At 42.2% G+C, this 24,442-nt stretch overlaps 1 protein-coding gene across 1 annotated transcript in view; it reads right to left on the bottom strand.

Annotated features, from left to right (window-relative positions):
• Positions 1–24,442, bottom strand: part of RORA (RAR related orphan receptor A) — a 710,759-nt gene that overhangs the window by 173,198 nt on the left and 513,119 nt on the right. Inside the window, exon 2 of the mRNA XM_046008501.1 lies at positions 10,916–10,945. Coding sequence (XP_045864457.1) covers positions 10,916–10,945 — 30 coding nt within the window. The remainder of the gene's footprint in view (positions 1–10,915; positions 10,946–24,442) is intronic.

Here is a 24,442-nt window from a genome sequence, read left to right on the forward strand (position 1 = left end):
CTGCTGGCAGTGGGATTCCAGAAGAGGTCATCTAGTCTTTCTGTTTCTTTTCTTTTTATTTGAGAAAGGAAGGAACAGGAATTGTTGCACGTAAAGGGAGTGTTTTCGACTATACCTGGTCCTAGAGAACAGCATTTAGCCAAGGCATGTTCTTGGCACAACTTAGCACACGATAATTCTTAGCACAGCCAGACCACACTGATCTCCCCACTAAAAGGCTCACAGTGGTCCCCTGTACTATTGGTGTATTGTATTCACACTGCAAAGCAAAAGGAGTGCCAAGCTACATCTGGGATACTCTGCTCTTTGGATTTACGGTCTGACAAGATTTAAAGTTAGAAAAATACTTCAAACTGAACTTGTCACTAACAACTTTATGCTGTGGCTCTTTCCTGAGTCACCTGGCCGCTGGGACACCAAGTCTGAAGTAGATGCTTCCAATGGTAAGCCCTATTGACATCTGCTTTATTATTCTTTATCAGCACAGGGGTACCTGGGTGGCTCATGGTCTGCCTTTGGCTCAGATCATGATCCCGGGGTCCTAGGATCGAACCCAGCGTCGGGCTCCCTGCTCAGAGGGAGTCGGCTCGTGCGCTCTCTTGCTACTCTCTCTCCAATAAATAAATAAAATCTTTTTTTTTAAAAAGATTTTCTTTAAAAAAAAAAAGATTTTATTTATTTATTTGACAGAGATCACAAGCAGGCAGAGAGGCAGGCAGAGAGAGGGGAGGGGAAGCAGGCTCACCGCTGAGCTGGGAGCCTGATGCGGGACTCAATCCCAGGACTCTGGGATCATGACCTGAGCCGAAGGCAGAGGCTTTAACCCACTGAGCCACCCAGGTGCCCCAATATAAATAAAATCTTTAAAAATCAATAAGTACACCAGCATTCTGAAGTCTCTTCAGGTCCCAAAGTCAAGCTGATGATGTGGACAACAACAACCAAAAAGGGACTTTTCTCTTACTTGCCCACATTTGTTAGAAGTCTGAATCTATACAGCAGCTGGACAGCAAGGAATGCAATACTAATTATTTTTTATTGTTTGATTCTTCTTCATGACGGTTCCCCATGGCAGGAAACTGGTTAAGTTTGCACATCGGAGAAATCCAGGACCAAAGAGAGAAAATAATTGCAAATCCCTGTTTGGATGGAGTCAGGGGCAGAGTTAGCAATGGCATTCCCTAGCCGCCGCTCTCTCGGGGAAGCCCGACAGCCTCGTTCCCACCGCAGACTCACATGTCCTCCATCCGTGCAGATCAATTCGATTTCTGAGCCCGGATGACACACTTAACTACCAATAATGCCTTGCACCGGGTTTTAAGCGACATAATCAACCGGAGAGGGACTTGTGTCAGTTAGACTTTGTTTCCTTAAAAAAAATCAAGAGTAACAGTGGTAAGAGAAGTTTTTAACAAGGAGGAAAACCCTAGACAGTTGTCTCTAAGATTCTTCACCACAGCTTCAAGGACAACCAGGAAAAGAGCTGCTATTTGAGGCAACTTCATTATAAAATCATTTTTAATAAGCAATCTTAACAAAGAGAGGGAATACTCTTGTGGAGAAACCCTCCAGGGACCCAGAGGCTGCCCAGTTAAGTTATTAGGAAGTTTCACACAAGGGACCAAACAGCTATTTCATCGGCCTCAGGGGACAGAGTTTAGTTTTCACCCGTTCTCCAGAGGCACTGGTGTTATCTTGTCTACTAACAGCAGAGACTGGTAACAATCAATTATCCCGACGCCCCGACTTGGTGAGGGAAAGTGAATTTTCAGTTTTGTCGACACAAAAAGACACCATGTAAGAGAGACAGATAAGTTAGCGCGATAGAGTTCATGATATACCGAAGACTTTCGTGAACGTGCAGCCGATGACAAGACCCCATCTGGATCTTCGCGTTCTTTATGTGAAACGATAGGGACTCATTCTTGGAAAATGAAGAAATACCAACAAAGAGAAAAGAAAGAATGATTATCCCCTTACTGTACCGTCTAGCTATGTGAGGGAAATGATTCTTCGTGCTGATGAACAAAGTCATAGTCAACACAGCTGCCTACCTAAGGGGTGAGCAGGATTCAGAATTCGGGGTTCAAATTTTTACACAGCTATGTGCAGCCGAGTTAAAAAGGGTTAGAAAGACGCCGGCTCCCGGTGTATTAGAGTAGCTTCCAGCCAATTCGCAGCAGGAATAAAAGAAAGCAAGGAGAACCGTTAGCCACGCAATTCAAAGTGCGTATGTATTTTTCAAGCTCATTTCTTTCTTCTGATTTCGACGGAACGGCAAGAACTGGTCTTACAATTAGACCTTAAACCTGGGAAGATGGAGAAAAAGTAAAACGCGCTTTCTCTTTAATAATCAGAACAGCCTTCCCTTTTTGGACTAGATCTTTCCTGCCCCATAAGCACTTTTGCTACATAGTTGATCAGAGGAAAGGCCAGAGAAGAACCTCTATCTAAGGATAAGAATTCTGTCTGATTTCGGAAAAGGGACTGAAGTACGGAACATCTGCTTTATGTAACACTCACTAAATGACCGTGGCAATAAAAGCATTATTTAAAGGTCAGTGTATTTTTCACACACATTCTGTGGCTCCCCACTGGTTCTGAGATAAAGCCGAAACCTTATCGCTGCTCTTCTTGTCCTCCCTTATCCTTGTTAATACTCTATTCTAGTTAGACAGGTCTACACAGTCATCCCCAAACACCCCTTGATCCACCTGATCACACCTAATCCTTGCTACTCTTCTCAACTGAGCTCAGCTCACCACCAGCATCCCCAACTCATACAGGTAATCCAACCTGTGTCATAACCCTGCATTTTCTTGCAACTCCATCGTTAACCAAAGTTTCCTCAAGGGGGGGGGGGGGTTCTGTCCTTAGTCCTCAGATGCAGACTGATCTACTGGAGAGTGAGCATTAGGAGGTAAGCTTTCTATACCACTCTGTGCCTAATGCAATGCTGGGTACAGAGTAGGGGTTAGAAATACCAAGCGAAGAAGATCTGACTCGCAGCCTCATGGTCTTCCTCCAGGGAGTGGCTATGGTCTGCTTTCCAGCTTTCCTTTCTCAGATCTCCAATTACGGGGACTTGGGTTAGCTACCATACAAGCCCCTCCTTCTCTCCTACAAATATAACATTTAAAATGAAAGATTTACGGAGTAAGTCTCTTTCACTGAACCTGCTTAATCCTGCATATTCTAGCATTTTCTGTTCCTCAACTACTTAAGACATTAGGTGCTACAGTGAATGCCCAGGAGATGAACAAGTAATACAAGGGAAAAGGCTATCAGTCTCTCAGAGGAAAAATGTTGACTCAGAGGTGGAAGTGAAGTGAGTGGAGAACATTCCACTGTGGGGAATCCAGGAAAAAGGGTCATCAAAGAGCTTGGAAATGAAAACCTCAGGTACCATAACATGCAGATATGGACATCGACTATAATCAAAGGGGATCGTGTGACTACAAATATACCAACTTCCTGGAAGCATAGCTGACAGAGTTACTATTAAAACATTTGTATCATTTATAAAGAAAGTTAATGCAGAACAATGAGTCTCTTCCCATTTCAAACACAGTAGCATCTCTGTTTTCCCTACGTTTTTATGCCTTTGGACAACAAAGAGAGAAGCAGATATAACTGTAAATCTAAGGTTAAGTTCAGGTTTGCATAAGTATACTCAAAACCTAGATGTTTAATTCTCTTATGTATGCTTTTGGTATGTATTTCAGTTCCCTAGGCATTCTTTTTACTTTCATGGTTTTGTTTGTTTTTGGTTAGGGTTCAGAGAAACCACAGTATCCTGAATCATACTACCCCTTAGTGGCAATGAAAGTTACACACAAATACCAAGACAGTCTGACCGAAGAATAATGCACAAATTTATTACAAATGTTATCAAGGTCCATTAAAGACTTTGTGGCAGTGAAAAAAGATTTGTGCTCTAAGAAATACACATCACTACTAGTGTGGGGGACAGAATTATCTGGAAGCAAAAGGAACCATTTGAACTATTTTATTACGGAATCGGTTGAGTTGTATGAACAATGATATCAAGTGGATGCCAGTTCTTTGATAAGTTCGGTTAGATTGTTAAAAAGAGAAGTAAAGATCATTTTGAAGTAAAAAGACAGCATGGTTTTATGCAGACCACTTAGTTTAAATGAAAATTTTTCATATAGAAGGAATAACATCCCCCTTTTCTATAATCGGTTGGTTCACCAAGCTTAGAAGCCTTTACAGGTAACACAGTCCTAGGTTTCAAGAACCCGAATCAGTTGTAGGAATGACAATTACACTGGACTTTCTTCCTACAGTTTAGAGTGGAAGGACCACTCTGAGGACTGACATTTGTTACTGTAGCAGCATCGAGACTCTGTGGAGCGGCTTTCAACTCTGGCTCCATCCCGTCCTAGCTAGCTGTAGACTCCTGGGCCTCAGTTTTCACCTGCAGAGTGGGGAGAGTAGCGAGACCTACCTGACAAGATTGCGGTAAAGATGAAATAAATGAACATTTACGAAGTGCTTAGAAAAGCACCTAGGGCTTTGTAAGCGCATCACAGACACTGCCTCACGTTGAGATCAGAGATAATGGTGTGTTGCTTCTGTGCGTGCAAGTTGTCAGTCTACTCTGAGTCCTGGCTCTGTCCATCACCAGCTGGATGAGTTTGCCAGTGTTTTCACTTCTTGAAGTTGCTGATCTCTCGGATAAATGGGGATGCAGGTAGAGCAAGGCTCACGAGCTGATGAGAAGATTGCATGAGATCATGCATGTAAAGCATGAAACAGAGCACCTGAACTATTGAATTAACCACTCAGGGCTGGCAGTTCCTATCTCCCGGTACTTCTCCTCCTACCCCAGATTCCTGCCTTCGCCAAACCAATAATAAAGTGAAACTCTGCGACAGACATCCAGCCTTCTTCTTCTTCTTCTTCTTCTTTTTTTTTTTTTTTTAAGATTTTATTTATTTATTTGACAGAGACAGAGATCAGAACTAGGCAGAGAGGCAGGCAGAGGGAGAGAGAGAAGCAGGCTCCCCACTGAGCAGAGAGCCGGATGCGGGGGCTGGATCCCAGGACCCTGAGATCATGACCTGAACTGAAGGCAGAGGCTTTAACCCACTGAGCCACCCGGGTGGCCCTGATACCCAGCCTTCTTTAAAGAGTGAGACAATCACATGTAAGAGTTTTACTAAATAGATAATCTCTAGTATATGCCAGCGCCCCATTGGCCGGGCACTTGTGTTTTCCCCCCACTAGTGATCATGGACTTTTTAAGGAGCTCCTCGCCATCTCAATCGACCCTTTTGAACCCGTGTTATGAAATGGGAACGCAAATACTTCTCCAAATTCAGTTCATGGATCTGATGTCCTACTAACAGAACAAACTTGAATCAACTAGAGGCTCTGATGGAAACACTTAACTACATATTCCGGGCCTTTTTTTTTTTTTCTTTTAATGGAATGAACTGTGGGTTTTCAGGCTATGCAAATCTTCTACCTTGGAAGAACTGAGTGGCAGGGCCAAGTGCAGTCCATTGATATCTCAATATGACGAGCCAGAAATCCTGTTAAGCTCAAGCAGGGTTGGCTGCATTCACACAGGCTGAGTCTAAACAAGGCAAACATTTTTGGGCAGTATGAGGGGTTTTTTACTTCCCCGGGCTGGCTGATCTTGAAGGGACTAAATAGGTGTGACTCTGGGTGAGAATGGGAGATGTGCAGCAGGGTGAGCTTTTAGCACTCAGGCTTAAATCTTTCCCTTTCCTTTCACCCTGCTATATGTCCTGGATCATGGTACCAGAATCCTGGATTGTCTAATTTTTTTCCTTCTCTCCCGCACTTGCAGCTAAGTCTGCTTTCCAGTTGTGAGCCGAATCTTCTGGAAGTGGTTCATGAGGCATTGGTGTTTTCAGTGACTGTATCACCCTGCTTACCCCATCCCCACCCCGGGCCCCACCTTCAACCTAGTCTGTAAGGTCCTCGAGAGCAAAGAACCTGCTGGCACATAGTAGGCCCTCAGTACATGGCTGTCCATTGGTTAGCCCTCGAAGACGGCAGCATCACATCTATTTTTGGTCACATACCATCAGCAGCAAGCTTTATGTCTGGGATGGCCGGTAGCCTCAGGAAGCCTGGGGAAGAAATGAGTCCTCTGGCTACTTTGTGAGCACTGGGTTATCCCCTTTTCTGTTTCTCAATGGGTAGATGGAATCTGGATGAAAGCCTACTGAGAGAAGTTCAGCGTGGCTTCTTCTCAGGCCTGTCCTAATGATACACCCTGCCAGCAGCAATTGAAATTATACTCGCTGTGAGTCACGCCGTGAGTCACATGGGTTGTCACGGCAACCTATTAACTATATAACCAAAGCACCTTCCATTAGCTTTGCCAAGAATGGTTCCTGAGTTTTCCTGGACTGTGAAAATAGCGTGGGTGAGCCCTGAGTTTGGTGCTGTGTTAAGAGTCTACAATCAAAAAGAATGGCCTCAAGGACAAGAAAAGAAAACGAGAAAATAAGGTTATTTTAGTTCTTGGACCTCCTGAGTAAATGGCAACAATCGTGACAAATTGTTGGGTTGGTTTTGTGATATCAACAAATGCCTAAGGAGAGGAGGTTGAGGCCTCAAAACTAATTTTCTCTAAGTCAAATTCAAAACCAAGTCTCTAGGGGTGAAAAGTGAATACATTAACCTATTCCACTTTAAATGACTGCAATAAACACTTTTTCTTTCTACAGATACAAAGGATTATTTCTCAAGGAAATATTCTGATTTGTACTCAAATTTTTTGAATATTGAGTACTAAACTCTTTTTATAAATAATATTGTGCTTTAATTTTATATGTTTGGTATTAGCCTACTGCAAACAAACATTTGAAAAGGCACTAAATTGACGTTAGTGGCTATTCATGTTAAAATTCAAATATTTCAGAAGACTCCAAAGCACATTTTACTTTGTTATTTACTGGGGAAAACTGACATTAAATCGTATTAAACTGATACATTTTTTGGCTGCTTTACTGAGTCGCCTGCAATTTTCATACGTGTGTAAAGTAAGTGCCTGTTCCTGAGTGTAGAAGAAAGCAAGCCGACCAGACTTACACAGGGAGAATAAAGAATAGAAACATGGATGAGAACGGGAGGAAGTGACAATGATCTGTTGTTTCTGGAAACTATCTAGCAGTCTACATGGTGGCCCTTGGCTGATGTATACGTTAAGGTTATGACTTCATGATGCTAAACCTCCTACTAGCTGGAAAGAGCTAAGAGGATCTGTTGCATTTGTTACTTTTTCACCTCCTAATCCATCATATTCTAACATTTTAGTGTATGCAGAACAATCCAAGTAGAATGAGATTAGAAAGTCAGGGGCAAATGACGAGTTGTCCTTGGCAAATAATAAAAACCAAAACAGCCGTTGATGCCATGAAAAAGATCATTATCCGACATGGTGCCATTTCAGCAGGAAAGACACCAGAACAAACTTGTGAAACACCAAAGTCAAAGCAATCTTTAAAGTGTCCAACCAAATACAGGTGCTATATAATCACCACAAAGATTAAATTGAAATTCTACACCACAGTGTAAAATTTATCTCGTAGGTCCCTATCCCACAAGTAAAAACTTCCTTTTCTGTTCATATACCAAAACCAACAGCAACATTACCTATCACCAATTGAAGAATATCACAAATGAAAGATTTTCTGACCAGGCTGGTCACGACGACTTTGTACTAGAAGCCTCAAAGCTTCGCCTTCCCCCACCAGCCAAGTCGAGTTAATGACAAACACCACCAGTGCCCTTCTCAGGAACTCTGGAGAATCTGAGTTCTCCAAAGACCATGCTTGTGAATGCCTCTGAAGCTACTAATCAGATTTCCTTTCCTGGGAATTTCTGGCTCAGCTCACCCAAAGCGTCTTTTATTTGTTTATTTATTTATTTATTTTTTAAAAGAAGCATATAATACCTATGTTTTCCAGATAACGAGGTGGCCTAAAATACTATCAGGTGTCACATCTCTTCAGGTTCATTTTGTGGTTCTTGCACCTCTGACTGGTGTACCTGTGAGCTGACACTCCGGTCTGATAATATATTCTACAACTGTACATGTTAATTTGTAAGTTGAACCATCTCTCTGTGAGGGCAGTTAGGAAACCCGGATTGAAATTGCTAATGCGGGGTGACTTTGGCTGTCGATGATTATGTAGTCAAGCCTTGACCAAGGTTTCCAGAACTCTGGCTAAAAATGGAAGTCTTGTGACAGTACAAAAATGAATTCACACACTTCACTGATAGTGAAACTTTTTGAAGAACAGATGTCAAGATGCTTTAAGAGGAGCTGGAATTTAACCTCTTAAGAAAACTTATGGGCAAGGTAGGACAGTTTGGTTTTCAAGAAAAATCCAACAGATGCTAAAGAAGAAGTCATTTGGGTGACTGTTATGGGAGAAAGAACTGATTGATTTTCTTCCTCCTCACAAGTGGTAGGCCCTGTAGAGATGCTAAGATCAGAAATATGGGCGGTTGTCCGCTGAGTTGGGTGACAAAAACAATCTCCACATTTAAGTGGCATTGAAGACTTGCACTAACACGCAACTTGGACAATTCATTTCTTCTTGGCATGTGCAAAGTTTTGTGTCAAATCTCTGTTTTGGTTGCTATTCCTCCCAACTTGTCATTGATCTGCTTTATCATGGGCCCTCTCCCCTAAATCATGAAAGTAAACAGCAACCAAAAAAAACCTAGGTGATTTCTGATCTCTTTTTGTCAATTTAATATTGAATTACATAAAGCGAGCTTTATTTTAAGTCTATCTACACTTACTTGATGCTTGATGTCTAAGAATTTTCCTGCTGATTTCCAGAGTTAAAAGACAATCAAAGTCCACCCACTCTGGCTCTAGTTTTCAAGCAGGTGTATCTGGTGGGGTTAGTTAAGCCTTGGCTGCAGGGCCAACCTGGCTATATTGCCTCTTCCTGGAACACCAGCTTTTCCTCACTAGCTACCACTCCCGTGCTGCCATCCAAATCCTTCCATGAATTTAAATCTGACCACGAGTTATTGTTTCTGCAGTAGGCCAATGAAATTATTCTCAGGGATGACAGTTCCTTGAAGGTCCTCATGGATGGATGGTCTATATATTTACTAACGTCTCTGGTCTCTGTCTTATTGCATGAGGGGCACTCTTTGTATCCAATGGAGTTGATCTAGTGGTTTTATCCACTTATCCAAGAGCCAAGTCATAATGCAAATAGTCAGTGGCTTTCTGTGTATTGCCAGGTGGCCAGGAGTCCATACCCCAAACCACCATAAACAGTAGGCACAATCATCCGCTCCTGTTCGGGAGAGGCCCAGGACTGAGCTAGCAGAAAGACTGAATTACTTACCACCTCTAGAGTGGGTCCCTCCAGGCCAGGGACGAGCTCATGGGCAAGGCTGTGCAAGGAAGCGCTCTGTACCATGCCTGCCCTGCGGATATACAGAGGACTTCAGTCTCCTGCACTGTCAATCTCTCAGTCATCATGAGCTCAATTATGCACCGACAACAGCAAGAACAACAACAACAACGACGACAAAACAACCCCCAAAAAGCTAAGGGCCACAGACTACCGTGATGGAGGGACAGCCAACGGGAACTGTGCATTCCGAGATGGAGGTGCTGTCCTGATCATGTGTCCGTTACGGGCCTGACCTTTACTTCTTTCCTCAAACAAACATTCCATTGAAGCCCATGGGAGAGCCAGGTGGACAGACTGCAGGACTCGGCCCTAAAAGGCCACCATCGAATTTGGTGGGGTGTTTTTTTTTAATGGTTTTTTGTTGGTTTTGTTTTGTTTTGTTTTGTTTTGTTTTTGCTTTTTTGCTTGCTACAAATACAGATAGACAGACAGACAAGCCCAAGAGCAGATTTCAAGAATCAACTGAGGCACAAGATAAACTACTTTGATGTTACACAGATTTTTTTTTTCCCCAAATGTTTCACATGAAACCAAAAATTTTAAAAGCATAATTAGGAAAAATTTGGGGACACATCTTTGTCGGTCCTAAATTGTGCCATAAATATCTCCACTGCTTGCCTTAGAAGGATGCCCAAACACATCTCATGGGTAGCACATATCTGTGGTCTAAAACAGTTATCGAATTCTAATGACACTATTAATTCAAAGTCTAAATATGCTGGTCAAGTACAGTGAAAGTTGACTGCCTGCATCAATGACGGATTAGTCTCATCCTGAGGCTCAAAGCACAGTCAAACATTACTGCTCAGATTGCAAAATCACAACACTTTACATTGACGTGAGTTTGTAAACTTATGGTGTAGCTCGAATGAAGGCAACTGATGAAAGCAGTTGAACCTGAAAAGTGGGAATGAATACAGAGTGTCAATCCAGCGCACATTTCCACATCAAACTTCCGATGCCATTTACCAGGGCCCTCGTGGGCCACAGTCATGGTCGAGCAACAGCACCTAGATTCCCAGTCAGTATCTCTGCCCCACAGACACAAGTACAAAACGGCCTAGATCGTGAACTGGTGGTGAGGAAAAGGAGACCAAAGTTTAAAAGAAATCCAGGTGATGTTTCCTAGAAACATACCAGCTCTTCTAAGAAGGATCCAGAATAGGGGTGATCGGTAAGTAATTAATTGATCCTCCTGACTAGATTTGATGATTTTTCTAAAGACTAATGACTTGAATCACTAGAATTCATCAGACTACGGCTAGACTCTCTTTAACACACACTCAGTACAAACAGGTGGAGATGCACCACTTCCGACCACTACAGGTAGAGAAGTATGACCTCTGTTGACCATGGATCACAGCTGAAACGTTAGTTTATACTTGAAGGGTCACAGCAGCCAGACATATGCGAATTCCAACTCTTCAGAAAACTTTGGATTAAAAAAAAAATGCATTACTTACATGTATGCGTCTTCTTCGTTACTGAGATACCTAGAAGAGAAGAAAGAACGACAAAGGTAAGAAAGTGTCCTGTGGGTGCTTTTTTGGAAAGCGTGTCATTCACAGTGTACTCAGGAGAGCATTTGCTTGGGCAGCGATGCAGAGGCCAGGTTAGTCTCAGTCGTACCTGGTGGTGTCACTGGACCTACCCCAGAACAACAGAGCCACGAGTGACAGGGATGGCAAACACCGGCTACCGGTTTAGGATGTTCTGTGGTAAAAAGCAGCATGGACAGTGATTAAACAGGGTGAGAGAAGACTCTCCGTTTTCATTTTAAATAGGGAGATGATCATGTTTGGAGGCAGAGTGGGGAAGATTTAAGACATAAGAGAGCGATGCCAACCTACTGACAAGAGTGAGCTGAGCAACGGAGCAATTCATTTGCTGTGGCCATTGATTCTGGGTTTACTTTTTAATGAAAATGACTCTGCCTGCTCACAGGAGGCATAATTTTTTTATGGTGAAGGGAAAAACATCCACAAAATGTACCTATCTGTCCATACGCCTTAAAGTCAGCCGGGGTATGGCTGCTACTTCTCTGTGAACGGTACCCAAACTCAACACAAACGGTATGAAGACACGAGGGTTCATGAGTCAGCACCCTCGCTGCGTCCAAGATGATTTACGGAGAGCAGGTGACACATGAATGCCGCTAAGCAAGACTCGGCACATAAGACTGCAGACAGATAACACGAACGCACGCTCTGGTGCAAACTGTGCTATCTCTGTTTCGGAAGGAGTCCATTTTGAACTCGATGCTCTGTTCTTCTTGGGGGATATTCCTGAGACTAAATAGGCTCAAAGTAATACAACTCTTGAAAACATTTAGCCTGTGACTAAGCACTGTGGTCAACCTTGAAATTTTTTTCTTTCAAGTTATTAAGAGAACTATTTAATCCTCCTCTGGAAAGTAAAAGTTGTCGAAAAATTTGGCACCCACATCAGACCCGTTACTTAGCTATGGACCAAATAGTACAGGGGAGAAATCTGTTATGAAAATCCACGGTGGACATTTAAAAAAAAAAAAAAAAAAGTTAGTTCCAAAGTTGTGCGCCAAGACCAAAATCACACGCTTGCTTCCCCCGGCAACTTTCCAAAGGGCTTATTTAGGGAAGCTGAAATTACATAGCCCAACTCATATTCCCCCACCCCCCTTTTTATTGAGGAAAACTAAACTATTGTTTTTCATCATGTTTGAGTTGGCTTCTCAAAGTGAAGTTAGAGCCCTCTGCAAAGAGTCTTGAAGGCTCTCTCACACGGGAACTACAAAAAACTTTCTAGAATTTTTTTTGAAAGAAGGGAGCTTCCCCCAACAGCAAGTGTGAGTGAAGTTTAAGATCTGAATATAATTTGCAACTCCAGCTCATGACACCAGCACCAATAAATTGATACCTTAGTGCTCTTTCAGCATTATGAGGGCTGTATGTGTACTTTCCTTAGGAAATAATGCTTTCTGCAAAATCACTTTGAAGAGAAAGTGCTTATGCTGTCACTCCTGATTATTCAGAACCTCCGCACAATTGGATTGAACACAGCCCAAAACAGACCTATCTATATTCGCTGAGTGTGGAACTATTTTCTCCTGACATCCAAAGCCCTGACGAAAATACCACTGCTTTGACTTTCCTACTTAAACTTATTATACAGTGTGAGGCAGTGTTCTCATCAAATATTTTCATGATGATTACATTGATAATAGATTCTGAAAATCTTTCCAGGAAAGCTGCCTGATCTCAGAGAGCTAAAACTCCTCCTATCTGTCCCCAGGAGCAAGCATGAGCCCCGCATCAGAGCCAACTCAGTCCCCTAGCTTCGGTTAGCAGCCATTTAGTGATTGATATAAAGAACTGGGGGATATGCCCACCTAAAAGTGGCGAGATTTAGCAGATGAAATGCAGGATGCCAATTAAATGTGAAGTTCAGATATGACTCTGCTGCGTATCCAAAATTCAAATTTAACCGAGCATCCTGTATTTTATCTGGCAACCCTAATCCATACAAATAAAATGTAAACTAAATCTGTTCTATACAGTGAAGAATATAAAACAAATTAATAGCACACTTTTACGGAGAAAGCCTTAAAAAACACACCCCTCTCCTGAAAGCAGTACTTTTTCATAAAAAGTACATTGCTTCTAACTATGGAGACAGGACTATGCATAATATTTAATTATTGTTTTTACTTCATAGCCATTAGGAAGACAAAATTCTATTACCCTACAAAAGCAAACAAATGAAAACGATATGAACACACAAAAGACAAATTTAATGGGACGATTGGAAAGTTTACGTGGAATTCCCTTCTTCCTCCTCTCCTGAAAAATAATATTTGTGATCAAACGAAGGTCTTGAATTTGTGTAGTTCCTTTCTCTATAGAAGCTACACTACTAGTGTAGTGTATACTTCTATACACTAGTATAGAAGCTATACTACTCTATATAGTAGTTTATAGTAACTGACTCCATAGAACTGTTAAAAAAAAGCAAACCCCCCCCCCAAAACAAAACAAAGCAACAACAAAAAAAGGGGCACCTGGGTGGCTGAGTCAGTTAAGCATCTGACTCAATCCGTGATTTTTGGCTCAGATCACGATCTCAGGGTGCTGAGACTGAACCTCATGGAGCCTGTTTAAGATTCTCTATCTCCTTCTCTCTCCGCCCCTTCCTACCCAGCCCCCTGCTCTGTCTCTCCACACCTTCTCCCCTCACCCCCCCACCCCCACCAAAAAAAAAGAAAGAAAGTAAGCAAAAACCATCCTCACTTCAGGGATGGGTCAATTGAGGCTCAGAAAAGTTTAATTAGCACAATAAAAAGCTTTCTGTGGAAAGTTAATATCCTCTTGGAAGCATATCCATGGCTCATATTTAAAAAAACCTGGTATAGACAGTGCCTCTGAAAGGAGTAAATATTCAAAAAAAGATTTATTCCCAGGATCATATCACTCAGCAGTCAGTAAATAATTTAAACCTATGGGACCCTGTCCCCGGTCTCATCCCAACCAGGGAGGCTCACCAGGGCGTGGGTGAATGAGGTCTGCGGTGCCCTTGTTTGTGACCAACAACCATTTCTTCACCCTTCATGGGGGGTGGGGTGGGTCTCCCCCTTTAGTCTTCCTTCTCTTTCCCTCAGAGGCTGTAAACTTCCTGTCTTTGTCGCCAGAAAGCGCCTCCTTCATGAGACCACAGCAGTCACACACTGCCCATTCTCGTCCTTAGCACATCCAAAGCTAAGGTTAACAGCAGCGGCAGGAGAAGCAACTCTGAGTAATGAATTGTTGGAAAACTGGTTTTCTAAAGATAAATTATCATGAGTATTTAGCAGGGGCAAATAGCTCTCATTCTACCCAGCAGAAAAAAATACACTTTTTGAAGTTAGCTCTAGATCACTGGGTCTGGAGTCAGGCCTACTTGGGCTTGCATTCGTGGCCCAAATGCTTTGCTGCCTCTTGGCTGACAGGCCTTGGGCAACTGACCTAACTTCTCTGGGCCTGGAGTTTGTATTTGTGTATTGAGTTTATAATTGTGTATCATCACTATAATACTCAAAATTCTGCTATGAAAATTAAAATGAAATAAGGATGTGTAAAGAGCTTTCCAAACTGGAAAGTGTGATAGAAACGCTAAAAGGGTGGGCAACACGCACGGTCTTATTTTAGCGAGGCTGAATTAGAATATGCTACTGAAAGTTATGTCATAGCTACTCCTGATGTCCCTGGGTTTCCCTCTGACATAGGGCCTCAGGACTCTGGTTTTCGGACCAAGTGCTCTGACTTGAAAATTACTAGTTGTTGGAGGAGAGCATGAGACAGACAACCAACTTCCTAAAAGTAAGCGTATGCTGTTCTAGACCCTGAACTCCACTGGAGTCTTTACTCTCTGAAATCCAGGGAAGACACTTGTTCATTGGCAAGTGTGCTAACTAGACTGCTGTTTAGCACAGGCAAGGGACTTTGATCACCACCACCAAAGGGTGTCAAACTGAGTCCAGCTGTTGTGAAGGTTTTGATTCACTGCCAAGTGACTGGGAAGAACACCAAGATCCTTCCACTGAGATTCGCAAACAGGCCACCGAGCAGAGCAATGCTCTCTGCAGAGCCTGTGACGGCAGGGAGCTGTGGGAGAGCGCTGGGAGTGGGGGTGGCGGTAGGGGGGCGCGGCGGGGGGGGGGGGGGGTGGCACTCAGCGACCTGAGCCAAGAGGGAACTCACTGGTTGGTTTGGGCAAATCACTGAACTTTCCTGGGCCTTAGTTTTCTCATCTGTAGAATGAGATGGCTGAACTGCATGATTTCTTAATTTCCCTTCTAGTTCATTGATCAAGGGCTCCTTGCCCTGCTTTCTAGCTATCAGACCAAACCTCCTCTTTGTAAGCAACAGGCTGCCAGATCTATTTCTCACTGTACAAAATCTAATGTAGCTCACAATCAAAGGTAACCCCCTGAAACTTTTTTCTTTTTGGCTTTAAAAACCAAAGAAGAAAGAAGGCAGTACCCACAAAAGGTTATATAAGTAAAAGCTACACTTCTTTTGGGTGATATTTTAAAATTATCTGGGCTAGAGAAAAATGGTACCTTTTGATAAAGTTGCAAGACTCCTTATATTTCACCCAGATCATATATATAGAGAGAGAGAAAGAGAGAGAGGAGAAAAGAGAAGAGAAACATTTCCAAGTGATACTTTAATTTCTAATTTAACAACAGAACATCAGTTTTAAATTGTCAATTAACACCCTTGAAATTAAGAGGAAAAATCTCCACAAATACTGTACTCAAAGTAGGGCTTCTAATACAGCAAGACTGCCTGACTCTATTTAGCCGACCATGCTTCAAAGTAAAGCAAAGGAAATGTCATGAAAATACCACAAATTTATCACTGTCACGGTTATCAGTAGTTTTAGAGTTAGAGCTATCACAGAGCAGAGCACTTTAGGAATGTAATCTGATATTTCCAATCAGTGCCAAATCTGGGACCAATTAACTTCCTTGATGGACTTCTTATTGTCTCTTGGTCTCTAGGCAATTGTCTGGGTACCAAGTTTATTTTAAATTTTTTTGGGGGTGGGGTAAGAAATGGCATTCTCCCTCTTCCTCAGACATGCCAATTACTAAACTAGCATTTCCAGAGGCCCCGCATTCTCGACAAGACCCTAACTACAGAGATGTCCTTTGCCACTCTGCCATTATTCAGTCTGTGTGCCTTCTCTTATTCTCTTTCCTAATGAGATAACAGTTGTTGAGACCTAGATATTTTCCACATGGGTAAGCTCTGTGTTAGAATAAAAAACAAAAAAGAAAACAAACGCAACAAAGAATACTTAAAATGAGATGCAATGAAGTTTTCTTTTTTCTTCCTTTAGTTTTTAAATATGTCAATGTTTCCTGGGGCACCTGGGTGGTTCAGTCAGTCAGGCACCTGCCTTCGGTTCAGGTCATGATCCTAGGGTCGTGGGATAGAGCCCCACATTGGGTTCCCTGCTCAGCGGGAAGTCTGCTTCTCCCTCTCCCCCTTTCCTCCCTGCTCACGCTTTCTCTCTCTCAAATAAATAATAAAATCTTAAAAGAAATAAACACGTCAATGTTTCCCTATTTCAAATGACTCTGTGTGGCAGGGAGGAGGAGATGTGCGAAATGATAATTAACAAAATCTTTAGTTGGCCAACTCATGAGTCTATACTAGACCCACACCTTAATGCTGAGTTTGTTTTTAGAAAAGGAGGCTCCTAATCTGAAGGCTTTCACAGGATTTATTCTCCCTCTTCACAAGGTTAATGAGTTAAATAAGATGCCCATTATTTAAGCTGTGAGGTCTTGGGCCAATGGCCTAACTCCTAAGTCTCCATTTTCCTATCCATGAGTTGGGGGCAAAATTTTCAGCGCTGGGTTTATAATAAGGTTTCAGTAAGAGAATTCACCTGGGACATGTAGCAGAGTGTCTCTTTCCTACTCAAGACATTTCTATGCACAGACACTTTGCACTGGACCAACAGAGAACTATCCCCTGGGTAGACACAGGCATACCCAACAGGGCAATGGGGTCATTAAGACATAGAATCTGGCAAACGAGTGTTTGAGAGCTCAGGCAGAAATTTCAAAATCCGGAATGTGTTAACCTCCTTCTTGCCATATTATCAGCGAGCATAGTGCAAAGTGTACAAAGCTTCTGGGTTGGCTTGCTCCCTCCTATACTTCTCTTTGACTTCCTCCTTGTAAGGAGCTTGTAGTTAAAAGAGCAATTTATATGCAGTGAATGAACACGAGCTAAGAAACCAAGCCTAGAGTTTAGGGTTTTGCTTTTGTTTCCGAAGGGCTAACAACAGTTTCATAAAGAAAAAAACTCTCATGTAGTGCTGGTCCTGTGCCCTCCCTCCCCCAACCCAGAGCTGTCCTATGCACTTGCTCCATTCCATAGGCAGTCAAGGAGAGAATACGTGCAGAAGGCAAGAGCAGGAACGCAGCCTGAGCGCGGCCTCACCAAACAGAGGGATGTTACAAAACAATGTCCTTGTCTAGGACAAAAGAGCTATTAATGATAATCAGTACATATTACTGAAAGTGCTCCAAGTAATCTCTGGACTTTGTTTCAAAAATTCTTAATGGACACTAATGCTTAGAGTTCACTCAAAAGAGAAATAAATTATGTGCCAGGGTTGCAGGGACCAAGGACAACACTCGGAAGGCATCAAAGCATTAGCAATGTTACGACAATCAAACATTTTGTAATTGCATTAAAAAGCCTTTAAAAATCATTTAGAAATACTAATTATGAAGATAAATAATACTTTAATGTGAGCGTTCTTTTGTGTTGATTTGAGCCTAGGTTGAGCTCCTTCGGTAATGATATTTCAGCTCTTTTACCAATCAAGGTGCTTTATGCAACATGAAAAGAATCCCCATTTTAGTGTGAAAAATAGAGTGGGCATTGATAAGAGGAATTTTTCCCCTGTTTTTTGAACTAAAACAATTGTGTATGTGTGATTGCCTTGCATCTCTAGGTCATATTTCCTGACATTTGTGCCCAGAAATATCTTTTAATTTTAGGCAGGCAGGCCAGAGCTATACCCTCTCTCTAGCTCTCCCTTTATCTTTGACAAAACAGTTCCAAGAACAAAACCTCATTCCCAGTCCTGCAGCAAAAGCACCAGAAAGACACCATCAGTCTATCCTAGAAAGAAATTTCGAGATGAAACTTATTTGGGAAACATCCATCTTGTCCCTTAGAGATTATTATCTAATGCATTATGAAAAGTCCATACCTAAGGAGGGTAATTTCTCCTCTTATTTGGTGCCAAATGCATGATTAGCACTAAAGGACAGTAAGAATAGTAAGCATCCTGTTCTTTCAAATTGATTTCCTTTTATCGAGTCTCTATATTGAAAATGGAGCTATCCATAAATATTACTCATTGACTTAAATTTGCTCTTGGAGCTCTGAGCAGAGATGTGCACTGATAACCATCAACACTTCCAGCTTAGCCTTCTGGAATTGAGTAGTGTCATAAGTGAATAATTCAATTCAGATAAAAGTCCCCAGGTCTTACCATGCTTTTCCAGGAAACGCTTTACTTCATGTAGCTCTGAAGTCTGTTGAAATTGTTTATCTTTGCCACGAATATGGGCAGGTACTGACTTGAACTGTCTGTAGGTGACTTGCCTGAATGCTGTCAAACACGTGCCCAGAGTTGCAATCCCCAAACTCGAAGCTACCAGAACTGGTTGGATGAGGATGACTGGAAGATTAGAGTTGTGGCCCCAAAGCAAGTCAGGCACTATAGACACTTTTCACATATTTTGGCCCTGTGTAGTCAACCTAAATCATACCTCATGGGGCATATCAGGTCAAGGCAAGTGATGACTAAAGAAATCTCATCTAGTTGGCAACCACCCCAAGAGCAAAGTCTTGTTCCAATGGCACAAGCATGGATAGACCAAGGGTATACGAGTTATGGCAAAATAGAAGACAGTTCCATGGGTTCACTCATGTCTCAAATCACCTAGAAAGGAGAGGGAATCTGAAGTGGAAGCAATGGGAATTTGGTTCTAAATTTTGAGGATATGAGCTCTACTGTCAGAACCAGGATGAACACTAAAAGCCACAAGATTGGGGAGCCTGGGTGGCTCAGACCTGCCTTCAGCTCAGGTCATGATCCCAGGGTCCTGGGATTGAACTCTGTGCTTCTCCATCTCCCACTCCCCCTGCTTGTGTTCCCTCTCTCGCTGGGTCTCTCTCTGTCAATATGATCTTTAAAACAAAAAAAATAAAAATAAAAAAAAGTCACAGGATCCAGGTGCTAGTGCGCCTGCATGGCTCAGTTGGTTAAGCATCCGACTCTTGGTTTTGGTTCGGGTCATGATCTCAGGATCATGATCATTGACATGACAAAGGGCCATGTCAGGCTCCCCACTCAACAGGAAGTCTGCTTCCCGTCTCCCACTGCCCCTCCGCCAGCACACTCTCACTCTCTAAAATAAATAAATAAATTTTAAAAAAACAAAAAAAGCCACAGGATCCAAAGGGATAGCAAATAAATATTGATATTTATTTCTACTGGAGAGGTGTCTTCAACTATTGCTGAACATATAGGATACTATTTAAAGGTCTGTAAAGGACTTCTAAAAATGCCAACATTAATCATCTTGAAAGAAAAAAGATGAAAACTCCAATTAAATATGTATTTTGTAGCCTCTCCTCTGATGACAGAATTTTAAGCTGTTTTGTCTGGATTGGCTGCTGCTGGGTGATAATTCAAGAAAAGAAAGTAATCACCAAGGTATTTCCTTTGCATTCACAGAATTTATCAAGTATGATAATTACTGGGTGAGATGAATAAACTATTTTCCCATATGAGATTTAGAGTCTGGAAGCTTCAATTTCAGTCTTAGCTCAGTCACTTGCCAGCTGTGTGAATGTGGCCAAGATACTTTATGTCTCTGAATCTTAGTTTCCTGGTCTCTTAAAGAAGGGGGAAAAAATCTTTTCTTCTTCCACCTGGTAATGTGACCACCAGAAATTCAGGCTTTCAGAAGTAATTATGGATGTACACAGGGTTTTCACGGTAGCATTGTTGCCAACAGCAAAAGGTTAGGGAGGAACAACTCAAATGCCAATAGGATGAGAGGATGAGATAAATAAACCATGGTCTATCTATGTAATGAAATACGCCGCCATCAGTAACTAATGAAAGGTTAATTGCTTAGAAAGCTGTCTTCAGAGAAACAACAACAAAAAAGACTCTCAAACTCCCCAAGTACAGCATGACTCCATTTCTGTGAAAAGAAGAAAAAAGAAAACAAACCATTTAGAAAAAAGGCTGAAAAATATGCACCAAATTAATGAGAGTGGAGGAATTATGGATACCTTTTCATTTATTTTCGTTGTCTCTACTTTGAAATTTTCTAAAACAAATCTGTATAAATAACATTTTAAGACTAAGAAAGGAAAGCTAAAATAAGCACCTCCCAGGGTTGCTGTGAGGATAAAATGAAATAATGAATGGAAATGTTGATTTCATTTTTTCCTTTATTATCCCAAACATCATCTCTCTGTGACCACTAGGAGATCTGGTTTCCTATGGCAACAACTAATTGCATTACACTTTCCAGGGAACTCTATCTGAGTCTGAACTATAAGCATGATGACATGGCCAGTATCTTTCAGGAAGGCCCCATGGTGCTGGACAGTCTGATGGTACAGTTTGAAGTAGTAATCAAACCACTAATCCACGTGCTGAAGAAGGGTCTGAAAAATAAGCTTTGCTTAGTTCAGTGTGTTTTACATAATGTTCCAGAATGCAGTGAGAAACCTAGACTCTGATGCTGGGTGACTCTTGACTCCCAGGAAAACAACAATCCTTTTGCTACCAAATAGAAGTTCAGTTTATGCCGATGACTAAAGGGTATCTGCACTTGGGTTTGTGGAGATCTCTACAGAGCAGGTATTGCCTCAGAGGCTGATCACTAATCCCTCCAGGCAAGAGTGAGCCCTTTGTCATTTTCCCCCGAGAAGTCTCCAGGACGTACTGCCACGAAATGTGAAGAGTGGGATTTTGGAGACAGGAAGACCCAGGCTGCATGCCTGACCTCAACACCATCACTAAGTGACCATCACTGGAATCATTTCTCTCTAGGCAAGCTACTTCACCTGAGTTGCAGTTTCGATTTTTGTAGGATAGAGGTAAGAATACTGCTGTCTCTGTAAAAGAAAGGAGGAGACTGGGATACAGAGACAAAGAAGATACACAGAGAAGGTCATGTCAAGATGGAGGTAGAAATTGGAGTCATAAGGTGATACGCCAAGGAATGTCAAGGATGGCCGGAAACTACTGGAAGGTAGGAGAGAGGCTTCCAGAAATTCTTCTCTAGAGCCTTCAGAGGGAGCATGGATGGCCCTGCTGACACCTTAGTTTTGGACTTTGAGCATCCAGAACTGTGAGAGAATGCATTTCTGTTGTTTTAAACCACTCATTTATGGCAATTTGTTACAGCAGCCCTAGGAAATTGATTACAAAAGTCCAGGATATTTTATGAGTTTATGGTATCTTGACAATACTCTGGGATCTTTCAGAAGTAATGGTGTGGCAGTTTTCTTGCTGCCCCTCCAAATTCATTCTCCCATTCTTCCACAGCAGGTACCTTTTTGGTGGGCACACAATAGCCCAGTTAGAGACTACATTTCCCAGGGTCCCTTGGGGCTGGGTATAGCCATAAGACTAGGTTCTCACTAAGAAACGTGAGCAGAAAGTGTGTGTGAAGTTCCATGTCACTTAAGAGGAAATTGCTTGCCTGGGATATCCTGTGTCTTTCTTCTCATGGACTGGAATGTGGATGAAGTCATGGCCCAGCTCCAACAGTGAGGACTGCCCCTTTGGAAAGAGGACCCTAGAACTCATAAGCCTGCTTGCTTCCCTGGCAGTTTCTATGGGGTCAAACACCACAGGAAAAAGAAGCAAACTTCTACCTCATTTGAACCACTGTGTTCTTGGGTCTCTGTTATTACCCTAACAAATACATAAGGTTAAGAAACAACTCTAGATTATAGCTTAGAATTAACCAAATATTAGATGTGGAAGAGACAAGAAGTTCTATCACTCCCTGGAAAAGGATAGAAAACTGGTTCTGAGAGGGACTAAGTGACTGGTTCCAAGTCAGCCAGACAATAAGAGGCAGAGACGAGAGCAGCACTCCACTCCGCTCTGTGGCCTGGTATGTTCAAGTACAAGACATCTCAGCTGGACCCAAGGAGGTTTCACCAGCATCATTTGCAAGCGTCCTCTGGGCCAGGAAAGTTTTTGAACTGTTAATCAGTTAGTGTCAGTCTCGTGCTCAAGTTCCTTCCATGGCTCATGAGGTCCTCCAGAAGCCTCCCTGGTTCTCTACCTCATGTCCTCTTCTCCCTGCCTCATCTCTCTTGCTCTTCTACATGGACCTTCTTGAATTTTTTCTCAAGCTCTAAGCTTGCTCGAGCCTGGAGTCCTTTCTGCTTGGAATTCCCTCTACCTGGTTCAATTTTCCTCTACATCTCCCCAGGCCTTCCTCACAGCCACTCAGATCTCAAAGATGGAATGCTCTCCCCAGGCTTATCTAGACCTGTATGCCTTTCCAACAATGTCAACTCTTAAAGGCAGGGACTTCATGTTCCTGGATTATCACTGTATTTTTGAATGCTGACAGCAGAGCCTGGCACATTGTAGGAGCTCAAGAAACTCTGTCAAATGAATGAATAAAGATGGCTCCCCAAAGCCATGTGTCTACTTTACCACTTGTGCCCTTAAAGCCTAGTCCTCTGGAAATGTATGGACAACACAGGAGAATGGAAATGGTGAGGCAGAGGCTAAATGAGATGGTCTGGGGGCACAGAAGGAAAGGTTTGCATGGGTGAAGAGAAACTGGAAAGCTACATACAAAGAGAGAGGCGGAGAGAACACATACCAACCCCAGGGCCCAAAGCTGAGGTCAGGCAATCAATAGAAAAGTTAAAATGGCGCTCTTAAACACTTCTGATAAAATCAATTTGGTCATTACCACAGCTGAACACAGGGCACGAAGGCCTCATCTGTTAGAAAGATCTTTATGATCTTGTTAACGGATCCCCGACACAGAAGCTGTAAAGGTTATAACCCAACTTGTAAAGCTAATCTCATATTGGCTCCAGGATAATAAAGAACCGACAGAAAAATTCCCACTTAACCATATGTTAGAGCAAGAAGAAGAGCTTGCGTGACTTCTCCTATGGCAATTCAGAATAGTTTAACTTTCCCATTTCTGAGACTGAGAAAGCAGTTCTGGAAATAACGATTTTGGTATCCAGGGTTCTTAGATATAACAGTTTAGAAGTTAACTTGGGGTTAGCAATTTCCCTCCTAGTCAAAGTGATTTAAAAATAAAAGGCAGCACTTTTATTTTTATTTTTTAAAGACATATATATATATATATATGAAATCTCTCAATGATTATTATTATTTAATACGTGAGTTTGGGTCACTCTTCTTCAACAGAGTAATATTGCATTATTTCTCTATCGTATTCCTTGGGACCACGTGGTCTATGTTAGTGAAGAAAGGAAAAACCAGTTTATGCTGCAAAGCAGGTCCAGAAGACAAAACAAAATAACCATCTCAAAACCTTTCTAGGCGGCCTTGAAAAGAACACAGGGCAGAATGTGAGTGTACCAGGCATTTAGCTGCAGACTGAAATCTGAAACATGCAGGGATGAAATGATACAATGTCTACGATCTGCTTTAAAATGCTTCAGCAAAGCAGAAAGGGATAGATAAAGCCCAGGGGACAAAATCTTGATAAGTGTGCAATCTGGGTGTTGGGCATATAAGAGCTCACTGCACTGTTGCCTCTGTTTGCGTGTGTGTTTGATATTTTCATAACAAAAGGCCCTTACTGGCTGGAAAACTTTAAAACGAGGCCCAGTCTCCCTCACATAAAGCATGTGAGAGATTCTGCTCGAACTTGTGAATGGGCTGCAGTCACAGCTCCCCAAATGCCAAAGAAAGTGTTCCTCCCTGGAGCAGGTTTGAATGCTTTGGAGAGCAGATACCTTCAGAATATGTACTTACTTACTTAGCCATTGATTTTATTTATAAAAAGAAACATTCAATATCTTTTATCTCTCCTCCTTAAATTCTTGTTTTCAGTGGGGTCTTACTTTTGTCAGTGGTGGTTTTGTCAGCTATGATACATGTTAGGAACATAACCTCATCGGTTGATGAGAAAGTACTGGAATTTGTTATGGCCATGTGAAGGGAACCCGCGTAGAAAACCCATAGAAAATAAATCGGAAGACCTGACGTAGAAAATGTGTAGAAAATAAATCAGAAGACCTGACTTGGAATTCTACTTTCCCCTCCCCTGGCTCTCTGCCATGTTTTGACGACACTTCGATGAGTCTACCCTCTTGACAATCTTGCGCACGGTTCCCTTTGTTCTCAGCAGCCCATGTTTTGTGGGTCAGATGAAGGTCCCATCAGTGGCGTATAACACC

Source organism: Meles meles, chromosome 6, assembly GCF_922984935.1.
Source record: "Meles meles chromosome 6, mMelMel3.1 paternal haplotype, whole genome shotgun sequence".
Classification (NCBI taxonomy): domain Eukaryota; kingdom Metazoa; phylum Chordata; class Mammalia; order Carnivora; family Mustelidae; genus Meles; species Meles meles.